The 14,211-nt window shown below is 36.6% G+C and overlaps 1 protein-coding gene across 2 annotated transcripts; it reads right to left on the bottom strand.

Annotated features, from left to right (window-relative positions):
• Positions 1 to 1,630: 1,630 nt before the first annotated feature.
• LOC113093785 (uncharacterized) lies at positions 1,631 to 13,612 on the bottom strand. Of its 2 annotated transcripts, XM_026259349.1 has the most exons (5): positions 13,003 to 13,612; positions 12,408 to 12,477; positions 10,443 to 10,620; positions 7,449 to 7,614; positions 1,631 to 2,196 (listed from the first exon to the last, which is right to left on the bottom strand). In XM_026259349.1, the coding sequence occupies exons 1-4, from the start codon at positions 13,513 to 13,515 to the stop codon at positions 7,455 to 7,457; spliced, it is 921 nt and encodes a 306-aa protein (XP_026115134.1). In that variant the 5' UTR covers positions 13,516 to 13,612; the 3' UTR covers positions 1,631 to 2,196; positions 7,449 to 7,454. The 2 variants fall into 2 exon arrangements, with proteins under 2 accessions (XP_026115134.1, XP_026115136.1); XM_026259351.1 differs by lacking the exon at positions 7,449 to 7,614.
• Positions 13,613 to 14,211: the final 599 nt, after the last annotated feature.

The following is a 14,211-nucleotide window of genomic DNA, read 5'->3' as shown; positions in this document are numbered from 1 at the left end:
ATTTTGATAATTATAGGTTGTATATGTTTTGTGAGTATTTTATTAAAAGATTTAGAATTTTAAGGACATTTTTTTATTTTTATTAAGTTTTGTGACACATCATATTAATGGTTAATTATAAAGAATGTAATAATGATGTAATAATAATAATGCAATCTTTATTTGACCCTCTAACTTTAGCACTCACTATTCTAATTCTATTCTTTAAGAAAAATCGAACTAGCTTTCTAATCTTTTGTATTCTATCCATTTTTTTATTTTATTTATTATATTATTTAAAAGCGCTTGCTACATGAACTGTGTTTAAGCTAACTGAGGCTTGTTTTAGCACTTATATATCATTGCTCTTTTGTTGTTTTTGATTGCTTCCATTGTTCTCATTTGTAAGTCGCTTTGGATAAAAGAGTCTGCTAAATGGCTAAATGTAAATGTAATACATAATATCAAATTGTTAAGAATGGTGTTTTATGCAAAACAATGATATGTATTTAGACAAATGTAGATTTCTTAAAGTTGCTCCATGTTTAAAAAATATATATTCACAATACGTATTAATTAACCCTTTAGTTATATCTCTGTGTGTGTGTGTGTAGTGTGTGTGATTAATTATAGTATAATATAGTGTGTATGTAATAAAATGCTTAATTCAAAATACATGCAAATACTTTGTTGGGAATTCTCTTATTCACCCACCCAGATGAATTTGCGTAATATACAAATAAATCAATGTTAATATTTGTATAGGATATGATTTCATAGTTATTGTGCTGTTTTCTTCATGGAGCCTCAAAGTGTTGCTGAGGTTTTAGTCAGCATGTTCGGTGCTTATGGCTGAGTCTTAAGTATTTAATTAGTGCCAGCAATGGCTAATCTCTCTCTGCAGCACACACACACACACACACACACACACACACACACCTCAACATGTGACCCCATCACCGATCACTACAGGATTACCCAACCTCTCTAGCATGCTTACACTGTAAAAAATGTACCGTAAAATTTACAGTAACTTACTGGCAACAATTAGCCAGTAAGTTACTGTGAATACGTTTTACAGTAAGGGTACTGTAATTCTATTTACAGTATTTTATGTATACACTGTGAAATCAAAAACAATTAAATACTGTGATTTTAGTTGTATTTACAGTAACTTACTGGCTAATTGTTGCCAGTAAGTTACTGTGAATATGTTTTACAGTAAGGGTACTGTACTTCCATTTACAGTATTTTATGTATACACTGTGAAATCAAAAACAATTAAATACTGTGATTTTAGTTGTATTTACAGTAACTTACTGGCTAATTGTTGCCAGTAAGTTACTGTGAATACGTTTTACAGTAAGGGTACTGTACTTCCATTTACAGTAGTTTGTGTATTCACTGTAAAATACAAAAAAAACAATGAAACACTGATTTTAGTTGTATTTACATACAAAAAAACAGTTAAGCACTGTTTTTATGTATTGTATGCAATACAGTACTATAAGCAGTAGATAACAGTTAATCACTGTAAATTCAGTTTCCCACTGTACAATTTAAATACTGTATCACTGTGATTTAATATTAGCCATCATTAAAAGAATCACCCATATTCTAAAACCCTGCAATCAACTGCAGACAATAAGAAAATTGTTAACAGTTGTTTATTTAAAAACATTTGGTGAACAGGAATGACAAAACAGGTACAACATAAAGGGATAATTGACATTGGACAACATGCCATTATGCCATCCAAAGTTAACGAACATTCTGTGTTTGTAATTTTTAATGGCGTGAAGTCTATTATCTGCGTATTCTACTGTTGCTAAATTTAATTACTGACTTAAGAAAATTTTACAAAACGAGGCTATTTCATTACAAGTTTTGTAAAGTTACAGAGCAAACTGTTACTAGTTCATTCACTAGTTCCACATGACTGGTTGCTATGGCAGAACAATAACGCAAATTGATACAACATGGTCAAAAAATTTAACTACTTTGAAGCTGTGCAAATAACTGATTATTACCACATTCTAAAGAGTAATAAATAACACTATGGCAATACTGAAATAAAATAAAATATTGAACATTAAAAAAAAATTAAATATTTAACATTTGCATCAACATTTAAAACAGAAAGGAAAATAAACTTCCCCTGCCACTATGGCCTCTTGCATGCCCTGACCTTGGAGACCTAGAATCCTAGTTGGAGCCCTGAAATTAAAGAAGAAAACACATTAGATCAGCTGAATGGTTTCGAAAATGGTAAAACTCAACTGTTTAACTCTGGGGGAGTTGTAAAATGAGCCTATTTCCAAAAAAAGTAGAGTGCTCTTTTAACAAATACAACTTTTTATTTTAATAATGTAGGCTACTAGTAAATAGTGAAATGAACATTTAGAAAGATTTATAAATGCTGTAGAAGTGCAGTTTATTATTAGTTAATGTTAACTAATGTAGTTAACAAGTTTAATAAATGGAACCATATTGTAAAGTGTTACCAATTTGTTATACACCGATTCAGACGACTCGCGAGTTCAGTGTTGGACAGTTGTTTTAACCATTCATTAAATGTAATCGGTTCAAAAGAGTCATTAGTTCGAGAATCAGACGTGTCAGTAGCGGACTATGGCACGCGTTTTATCCCGGGAGTTTAGGACATTGCACAAGATTTTTGTCAACATTTCATCACTGGATAGTTTTTTGTTTGTTTATTGAAAGTGTTTTTATTTCAGCTGATGCGGAACAATTTTCAGAGTACATAAGGCAACGTTTTATTTAGCACAATTCACACCCAGCGGTAATTCAGGGGAAACAAAATCTCTGAATGCTCGATATGAACTTCGGTCTTCCGATCTTTTACCATCATGTCAATTCTCAATTGATTTTGATTAATATTTAGATTTACATTTATGCATTTAGCAGACGCTTTTATCCAAAGCGACTTGCAGTGCATTCAGGCTAACATTTATTTCCTAACATGTGTTCCCCTGGGAATTGAACCCATAACCTTTTGCACTGCTAATGCAATGCTCTACAACACTGAGCCACAGGAACATGCCTGAGGGAGCGAGAGAGAGCAAGACAGTTTGACGACTGTGAGAGTGCGTGCGCGGCCAGGGCTCTCTGCTCGTTCTATCAGTAACATGCGCCCTGTCACAAGTGCAGCAGTCATCTACATCACACCATTCAAATGGCTTTGGTGGGACAAAAATTCGTTTTGGCGGCTGAGAGAAATGGAGGGTGAGTTAATCATTTTCTTTCAACACTATTTATTTTATTTTTTTTATGAATAATGAAACGCAATGTGGCAGGCAGCCGTTGTTGATTCTGTGGCACACCACCACGAATTAGTCTATATGTGGGAAACACTGATTTTCAAGTTTTATGGCTTTATGTTAATAGGGCTGGGCAAAAAAATTTGATTATCGATTAATCGTTTTTTAAAATGTGGTCGATTCAAAATCGATTATTAGGGACCACGAATCGATTTTTTTCCATATTCAGGGCTCTAATTTCGGCGTGGTATTATGCGCATCATTTTAATCATTCCCGTTGGTCTCCCACTTATAATGCGGTAAATTCCTGCAAACACTGCTTCACTTTAGCCTGTAGGTTGAGTATATTAATCCACACAGATTCTAAAAAAAAAATATCACAGAAATTCAGGCCCTGATATTTATCTATCACCCAAAAGCCGGTATTAGTTTTCCTACACTGTTCATAGGCTTGCAGCCTCCATGTTACAGCTAATGCTGTGAGATTTTATGTATGTAAATGATGTTAGATCAAGGCAAGTGACTGTTCTGACTTGCATAAAAATCCTCTCTATTCATTTGAAATATAGAGTTGGGTTCTGTTTTAATGTACCCAAGTGTACCTAAAGTAAAAAGAGTTTAATATACAGGTTTGTGGCTCTTAATTTCTTATTATTAATTTAAAATCAAGAATCGAAAGCTTGCGAATCGAAATCGAATTGGAACATCTGAATCATTAAGGTTTTAATGGTATTACTACTCTTACCGATACGGCTTTGATCGATCGATCCGATACTTTAACGGTATTCTTGTCGGTACTCTTTGATATATATATATATATATATATATATATATATATATATATATATATATATATATATATATATATATATATATTAGTGCTGTCAAAATTAGCGCGTTAACGCATTCGATTAATTTGAAATATTTAACGCGTTAAAAAAAAATAACGCAATTAACGCGGTTGCAGTTTTTTTTATTTCCAGTTGTGGCTTATGTGTGTTCAACGTGCAAAGAAATATGGATAAGACCAAGGAAGGACTTTTAGACGGAAAGTTTCAGTATAAAACTCTGCCGGATTACTCTTCAGTCTGCCACAAGAAACATTACTCTTCATTCAGTCTGCCACAAGAAACAGCAACATTAAAATCATGAACTCAAATGTCATTGTTTAAAAAACAAAAAAAAAACAATGACTGTAACAGTGCGTAAATCAGACCTTTCTGTAACGCTAACGTTAATAAGCTTAAATGAAAATAACGAAATAATTGTGTAGCGGAGTATTTTTTGTACACAGTGCCGCGAACTGTCAATCACTCCTGTGCGCGTGCAGCACTGTCCTCCTCAGCTGCAGCAACTTGCGCTCTCTCTCTTCATCAAGCTTTAAAACAAAAAGGGGACAAAAAGATCATATTGTCTTTGTGCATAGGCTATAGATTAATTAGATAAATGAATATCTAAATTTGTGCCTTGCCGTCTACGGTATTTTTTTAGAACTTAGAAAAAAGATGCTGCAGCCAATGTACAGCCAGCGGGGGCTGCAGGACGACTCAACCTCCGCAGACAGTTTTATGTATGCCCTTTAGTATAACTCACAACGAGTTTCACACACCTTCTCCGGCCACGTTGAGTTGTTGACACTTAACAGTGGGAAAAGCGACACATGCGCTATTCACCTGTATAACTTAAGGGTGAATGGGTAATGTAGTTTCTGCTCTGGGTGGGATGAATTAGGAAGCTTGCATTGTGAAGGGCGCTCTGAAAATCGGCAGTGCAGGTAAAAGATTAAAACCTCTATTAAAACAGATGTCCAAATGAGCGTACCGGTACGCTACAAGCACGTTCTGGGCGCACGGAGAGGTGGCGGTACGCTCAAGAGCTATATTTGGAAGTGGTGGTACTGAGTACCGGTGCCTACTGGCCCACTTAAAGCACTGGCAATGACTATACTTTGGAATTTTTTTGCAGTCCACTTAGAATTCAACATGGAAATCATTTTTGTTTTTTATTGGCATTGATTGTTTTGAAATTCAAATGGTACTTACATGCCTGTGTTTTTATTTCTGTAATAAATATGGCTTTCAAGCCAACAGTTAATTTGGAGGATATTGATGGTTTATTGCAGGTATGTTGTTTACATGAGAAAATCTGTGTTACAAGTTAAACAAAAATTCCAATAAACAATCATATTTTGAATATAAATAGTTTCTTTGTCTTGAGTTTACATTAATTATTTACATTTTACATTTACATATCCAAAAAGTTTCAGTCTTTTAATTGCGATTAATCGCGATTAATCGCGATTAATTTTAAAAAATTGTGCGATTAATTAGTTAATTTTTTTTAATCGATTGACAGCACTAATATATATATAACAAAAGATAAACAATTAACAAAGATACACATTATATAGGCCTACACAGTGCTTTAATTTCAGGAAGGTCTACTACTGTTCAGGTATGGTCTAAACAGAATTCTAGTAAAGCAATCAAATGTAAAATAACGCTGCATAGTTTATCATAGATAGATTAATGCTTATTAAAGCTGAAGTTATTCATTTAAGCCTTTTTTTTGTTTAATTCACAGTAATGGTGCAATCGTCAGCATGTTTATTAGACACTGACCCTTTAAGACCGAGTGCAGATCTAATAGGTGACTGATGCGCTATATTTTCTGACAACTATTTCCATACCTATGTCCATTTTAGACATATTTTTGTGTACATTTGCTAGTTTAGACGTGCACATGAAACTGAAAGTATAATTTGCTCATCTCGTTGCGTGCGCCGCCTTGGGAACAGCATCTCATGAGCATATTTTTGTGCTATTAATAGCTCTTTTTATTATTAAAAGCGTCCCGCAATTTAGCAACAGTAGCTAGACTGCATTTTACAACAATCACTGAATGCTGAATCTGATTCTGTCGTTACGTTTAAGTTGTAGGGAAAAATGAGAGCGTAGCCTACTGCTGCAAAGGTAATTAAGTTGCGCTATACAGAATGCAGCTATAGTTTTTAATCGTTTTACCTCAAATATATTATTATTATTATAATCTTTGGAAGCCAAAATCTAAAATAAAATTAGAGTTATCAAAAATCTGAAGTGTAACCAGGCTATGTTTGAATGTTTAGTTCTGTCCTCCAACCTCACTCATTAGGGCTGTCATGTGCGCACTGTGGAGATCTCTCTCTCTCGGACTGCGAATAGCAAAAATGCATCACAGACAAACGGTTTAATATTATGGTATATAGAAAAGGTTGGCGAAATAAAACGTCTTTATAGCAATAATAACATTACGTGTATTTTTCCAAGTACCGACAGCAGAACCGATAACGTCCGAGCTTATCGATACAGCGGTCTTTCAAAATTCAGCCCCGGGGCCCGTTTAATACCAGCTTTCGGTACCCACCCCTACCCAGCCCTATATGTTAATGGAATATTTTATGAATGAAGGCGTGTATCACTGATATTAGTAATATAGCTACTGATGTCTCGATGAAAATGTTTAAGAATCAGTATCAGTTTTGCAAAAATGAGAATCAATTAAAATAAAATAAAAATCCATATTTTTTTACCCAGCCCTAATAAATAAGGTAACAGTTTATGTTTTACTTACATATATGATTTAGTCAATCAAGAGCAATCAACAAGTCTCTCTCTCTCGTCAGTTAACGTTGATAAGCTACATTGTCTTGTTTGACTTTCTTTGCCATTTACATCTGACTGAACTACAAACTTTCCAATGACGTTTGGATAAATGGATGCGCTCGACTAGCTCACGCGTCTGTCCCGCTGCACGCTCAAGCCACAGCACGTTTTTCTCTTATCAGCTGGCGCACCAAAGCAATGTGTGTTACTATATTTCTTTTAATATTTCACTAGTAAGATAGATTTACTTCATATACTGCCTTTTTTATCCCCATTATACCCTCTGTTGTCAGTGTTTCTTTTTCTAAACACAAACACTATTTACACGCCTGGTATCGGTTGTTGGTATCGGAGTAAAAAAAAATAATTTTTACGAGTACAAGAACATTGAGCTTAGTATCGGCCCGATATCGATACCAGTATTGGTGCATTCCTAATAATTATTATTATTATTATCAAATTATGATTAATTATATTAAACCCACAGATACCTATATTATTAATTGTATTATAATTATTATTAAAGCTATTATCAGAACCTCACCTGTATCTAGTCAGTTAGCAAATAGAACTCCGTGAAGTCCCTGATGAAGGAGATGACATGGGGGTTCATGTATGAAGTCTTCCGCTTCACCACTCTCCCAGTCGTCTTGCTCATCTGCTCCTTGGCAGTGCACTTGTTGGAGTCAGGATTAATCCTGACTAAAAACCTATGAACATGAGTATAGGAATTAGGCGATGGGACAATATGCGCACATTAATGAATAACTGTAAGTGCAGTGAGCAATGTAGAATCATACATAAAGGCCAGCTGACAGAGGCATTTCACATCTCAACAGGAGTTAGTCAAGGCTGTCTACTTTCTTGATTACCATTCCTCTTCGAAGGTTGACTACATCATGCGGCCGACTAGGTCATGCGGCAAGCCACTGACAACAGGCGCAATAGGATCCAATGGACCCCATTTACACAACTGGATGACCTAGACTTTGCAGATTATATCACATCACTGTCCCAAAAACACCAACAAATGTAAGAGAAACTGAGAGGGGTAGAACAGAAGTCAGCTGAGACAGGTCTCCACATTAGCACAACGACCAAAGTGCAAACAGAAAGACACTGGCCAGCTTGATGGTTAACCACAAGAATGGGCAAGGCAAGAGCTGCATTTGACACTCAAGACCAAACTACGGCTATTCGACTCAAGCATTAACACCATACTCCTTTAAAGATCTGAGACGTGGAAAACAACAAAGAACCTCCTGAACAAGCTACAATTCTTCAACCAGAAGATATATTCTCAACATCAGATGGCCTGAAAAAAAATGAAGAATTAGGAGCTTAATTATTCCCAAAAGGTTTTATGTAAAAAATATAGTGTGTACATGCCCAACAGTCCTCCTAAAGCATTCAAGTTGTTAGGAGGCTTCAACCTACACTATTTAGATACTCAGATACTTTACATAATAGGGCTGGGCCATAAAACATTAACAATATGTATCGCGATAGACATGTAATCAATATCAATAAAAAATGCGTTCGATAAAACGTTCGATTTTGTTTTTTTCTTTGCATGAACAAAGGCACTCACTCTCTGGTAACCTAGCAACATAGGGAGTAACACACTACCAGCCAATCATGTAACAGTTTAGTTGCACCATATCGTTGTCTCGTGTTGGATTCTTCAATAACAGAACCGGCGTGGAGTGATAAGTGGAAAGCCTTGTTTGATCGGTGAGTGATGTAGATAAGATGACTGACTGCTGCGCCAATTCTGACAGGCAAGCGCATGGTACTGAGAGAACGAGCAGAGAGAGAAAGAGAGCCCCTCCTCCGGCATCGCGCGCACACTCTCACAGTCTTCAAACTGTCTTGCTATTTCTCCCTTCGCGCATATCAATTAAAATTGATATTACCATCAAAATCAATTGAGAACTGACACAATGATAGGTCGGAAGACCGAAGTTTCACGTGAAGCATTCGGAGATTTTTTTCCCTGAATTATCGCTGGGTGTGAATTGTACTAAAATAACGTTGCCTCATCTTCTCTGAAAAGCGTTCAGCACATTCAGCTGACATAAACCACACTTTAAATAAACGACAAACACTATCCAGTGATGAAATGTGTTCTGTGTTAACACAAATCTTGTGCGATGTCCTAACTACTGGAATAATCACACGTGCTGTCACTGCGTCATGATAGGTGCGCATTATATTTTCCTGCTTTTTTGTCCTTTGCCAATCACACCTATGAATCAGGGGAAGGTTAAAGGATTAGTTCAACCCAAAATGAAAATTTCCTAATCATTTACTCACCCCAATGCCATCCAAGATATCCACGTCTTTCTTTCTTCAATAGAAAATAAGTTTTTTGAGGAAAACATTTCAGGATTTTTTTTTTCATATAATGGACTTCAATGGCTCAATAACTCAGTTGGTTGCTATTGTTTCCTCAAAAAACTTAATTTCTTTTCCACTGAAGAAAGAAAGAAATTTTCATTTTGAGGTGAACTATTCCTTTAACTTTAAAATAAATTTTTTTAAATGTAATATATTTTTCTCCTGTTCCTTATTTTAAATAGGTCATAAAAATATCAATAATTATCGATATCGACCAATATGAAACACTTATATTGTGATACAGTTTTCAGCCATATCGCCCAGCCCAATTCCATAACATTTTAAATAGGGGTGTCAAAATTTATCGTTTCTACGATGCAGATGAGGACGATACGGTATCGGCTCAGTAATAGACCATAATCGATTATAATGTACTGACACTTTTCTGACGTCATTTGTCACGGTAGCATACAATGGCAGAGGGAGGCGAGACGCGAGTGCGAGTAATTAAAGATGCTCCAACTACTTTTAAAGCCTACATCTGGGCACATTTCAGCTTTTATGAACAACCTGGTAAGCACATCCTGCAGAAGACGCACTGTGTGCGCTCATGCCACGCACAAATAGAATATGCAGGAGGTAATACCACTAACTTGATAAACCACGTTAGCCGTTTTCACCCCGAGCTGTTAACGCCTGGCAGAGTCTGACCCGATGTTCAAATTACTATTATTCTGTGTTGTTATGGTGATTATAAATGGATGATCGTAACCTTCAACAGCGGACTCAGCGACGGTTGATGCGTGCATCTTTAATGGTAACATAATACACCGATTAATAAACGCTGCTTTTAAATGAATATTTCTTTAAAACAATTTATATGACAGATTTTTCTTTTCTTAATGGCATAAACAAGCTTTACTCCCAACTGGAATGTCACTGTTTGAACAGGCCAGCACACACACGTGCGCACACATCACTTTTGAAGAAAAATGTCAAATTGAGAATGCGGTGCATCGCGATGCATTGTGATATCGAATTGAACTGAATCGATGACATGATAATCGTAATCGAACCGAACCGTGAGACCAGTGTCAGTTCACAGCCCTAATTTTAAAGGGAGAAGATGATTTTGAACAGCTTTTCAATTGTCAATTTGCTTTTACACTGCAATCAAACTATTTAAGATAAAAAATACCTCTGAACAAACTCCAGTGTTGTGCTGGCTTCCACCTGATACTCTAGGTTGAATACATAGTAACAGGCGAAGAGAGCGGCCAAGGCAGTGGTGAAGTCTGCCATGTGAGCACGAGGTGGGATTACGACCTTCCCCTCGATCGACAGCATCCATTTTTTTGCAGTCAGTATTGTCTCTCCTTAGTAAAGACAAGAGTCATCACAAAAATTATATTTCATAGCAATACATTCTATAAAAGATTTTCTCCACATAAATTATTGTAAAAACAGGGCAGGGAGCATACATATCTTCGAAGCAGTGCATTAAAGGGTTAGTTCAGCCAAAAATGAAAATTATGTCATTAATGACTCACCCTCATGTCGTTCCAAACCCATAAGACCTCCTTTTATCTTCGGAACACAGTTTAAGATATTTTAGATTTAGTCCGAGAGCTTTCAGTCCCTCCATTAAAGCTGTGTGTACGGTATACTGTCCATGTCCAGAAAGGTAATAAAAACATCATCAAAGTAGTCCATGTGACATCAGAGGGTCCGTTAGAATTTATTGAAACATCGAAAATACATTCTGCTCCAAAAATAAAAAAAATTACGACTTTATTCAGGATTGTCTTCTCTACCGTGTCTGTTGTGAACGCGACGGTTGACGTACGACGCTGCTGACGTGTTTTCTGGTGCAACCAATAACAAAGAAAACACGTCAGCAGCATTGTATGTCAGGGGCGTCACTGCAGTGTTGTGAATGCGCTCACAACAGACCCGGAAGAGAAGAAAATGCTGAATAAAGTCGTAATTTTTGGAGCAAAATGTATATTCGATGCTTCAACAAATTTTAACTGACCCTCTGATGTCACATGGACTACTTTGATGTGTTTTTATTACCTTTCTGGACTTGGACAGTATACCGTACACACAGCTTCAATGGAGGGTCAGAAAGCTCTCGGACTAAACCTAAAATATCTTAAACTGTGTTCCGAAGAGGTCTTACGGGTTTGGAACGACATGAGGGTGAGTCATTAATGACATAATTTTTATTTCTGGCTGAACTAACCCTTTAAAGGATTAGTTCACCTCAAAATGAAAATTTCCTAATAATTTACTCACCCCAATGCCATCCAAGATATCCATGTCTTTCTTTCCTCAGTGGAAGAGAAATTAAATCTGAGGAAAACATTTCTGGATTTTTCTTCAAATAATGGACTTCAATTGTAACCAACGTTTTGAAGTCTAAATCAATGCAGTTTCAAAGATCTTTGAAGTGCTTCAACGGGCTGTGCAGGATCCCAGCTGAGGATTAGGGTCTTATCTAGCGAAATGATTGGTCATTTTCTAAAAAAATATAATAATAATTTATATACTTTTTAACTACAATTGTTAGGATTGAGCTGGGAACTACATCAAGTCGAAAGGTTGCGCTCGATATCGCCGGTGGAAATACGCAAAGATGGCCGGTGAAATGGAGCGCGACCTTTCGATGTGAAGATTTAGTTCCCAACTCAATCCTAACAATTGAACTGCATTGATTTGGACTTCAAAACGTTGGTTACAATTGAAGTCCATTATTCAAAGAAAAATCCAGAAATGTTTTCCTCAGACTTAATTTCTCTTCCACTGAGGAAAGAAAGACATGGATATCTTGGATGGCATTGGGGTGAGAGTAAATTATTAGGAAATTTTCATTTTGAGGTGAACTAGTCCTTTAAGCAGCAATAACTGGTTTGGTGATAGAAAAACAATGAGTGATACAGGCATAGCAAGCAATCTGAAATAGCAATCACGACATTATAGGTGGCTACTAAAGATGAGAGATTACTCCACATAACTTAAGTTTTGGAGTGACTGTGCTGTTACTGACTGGTGCAGAAGCAGAGAATGACACAACACACATTCACTAGTGTTTTCCAGAAACTTTGCTTTGCTTGTGCCCTATACATTCAAAGGATTCGTTAACATTGAATGTGAAACTTACCGAGCATGATGATCCTTGGAGTGACTGGGAGAGACAGCTGGGCCTCTGCGTCTGCGGGAGTGGTAGTCTCCTATGCCAGCAAAGATAAGTGTTACTTGAAACAAGGTAGGCTGTATATTATCTCTAGGATAGAAAAAGCTTTTTGAAATTTGTTGATAAGGAAGCAATGAGCAATGGTCCTTTTTTTTGCTCTGAAGGTTTGTGAAAGGTTTACACAAAAAATTAACTAAGTACCACAATATCTTTATCAATTACAACACTACATCAATTTTCTCTTAATTAAAATATTAATTAAAATATCGTGCTCACAGTGGACAACAGTGACTTTACCCAGCATTTACCCAGGAATTGAGATAGAAGCTTGCACCAAGTGGGTTATATTGTGAGGTGAGGTCTATCAAGGAAAAAGTGCTCAACCACCAATAACATAAACCTGACACAAACCTGTATTTACTTGAAAAACTGGAGGTTCGTCCAACCTGCATTAACAATTCTCACTCTAATCAGGGAAATGAGATACAATTGTGTACAGGTAAATGTGACAGTTAATTGTTGAAAACTCCAAATAAAAGATTTAAATAATTAAGGAACTTACATCAGCAATGAGAAAAATTGACTCCTCTTGCTCTTTGAAGTGTGCCAACATCACAAGCATCGCTGCTAGGCCATCAGATCCTTCTCGGTCCTTCTTTATGGCTTCCTTCAGAACAGCTCTTACTTCTTTCCTCCACTTTGTAATCTGACTACTGAAGAAATCCAGGAGTCTTTTACCCTTTTTGTCCATATCTTCATTCAGTCTTGTGTATAGTTCAACATTGGTGAGAGTGGTGAAGTGTGACAATAAAAACTTCTGTGAAAAGAGAAATGGCCACTCTTTACCCACATCCAGAATGCTTGGGGAAGGCTTTGCGTTGATGTATTCCCGCTGTTTGGCATAAGTGATTGCCATTAGGTCTTCTACCCTTCCTCTCTCAGCGCCCTTTAGTCCCTCTCGGCTGAATATATCAATCATCTCAAGCTTCTTTCCTCTAATGATGCTGATGTTTCCCCATCTGGATAGTCCGCTGGCTGCCAACGAACACACCCATAACTGTCGATTCTTGCACATGTAGCTACTGCTGGCTGGTCATCATCACCATCCTCATCATCTCTCTGGGTGCGTTTGTGCTTCCTCAGACGGGAAAGAGAGTTGCCTCGATTCAAATATTCTAACTCTGGTTTTGAGCTGATTTATAATGCTGAAATACCCACATCCAATTAGCTCCCCCTCTTCATTTTTGTCTAAAAAGCTATTTGGATATTTTTGAGTTATAGCTTTAGCCACTACCACACACTCTCTGCGAGTAGGGTTCAAGGAACGCTCTCTCATCGCATCAACAGTGACTTTTATCAAGTGTCTGCGGTCATCCGGAGCTGGCCTCTCACCAGCATCTACTGCTCTTCTAAGATCAGCCTCACTTTGTTCCCATGGCACCTCAAAACTGTTCACCCATGCAGAGATGGACTTATAGATGATATGGGGCATGTGCTGGAATAGGCAACTGACAGTGGCTCAGACGATGAAGGGCTCAGCTGGGATTTGAAGGACCTGATTACACACTGTGAAAGCACAGAATAGTCAGGTGAAAATAAGGTTTGACCCTAAAAAAAAAAATCTAACAAAAGGTTTCTTAGTGGTTTACAATAGTATCAAGATGTACTTAAACTAAAACTTAAAAAATAAAATAAAATCAAAATGGTGGCCGTCAAGTCCTTATAGGTAGGTCAATATAGGGTTAAACCAAACAAAATTTATATAAAATGT

This window comes from Carassius auratus, unplaced genomic scaffold (assembly GCF_003368295.1).
Source record: "Carassius auratus strain Wakin unplaced genomic scaffold, ASM336829v1 scaf_tig00215135, whole genome shotgun sequence".
NCBI classification, from domain to species: Eukaryota; Metazoa; Chordata; class Actinopteri; order Cypriniformes; family Cyprinidae; genus Carassius; species Carassius auratus.
The sequence above is the reverse complement of the archived record's forward strand: the minus strand, read 5'-3'. Positions and strand labels throughout refer to the sequence as shown.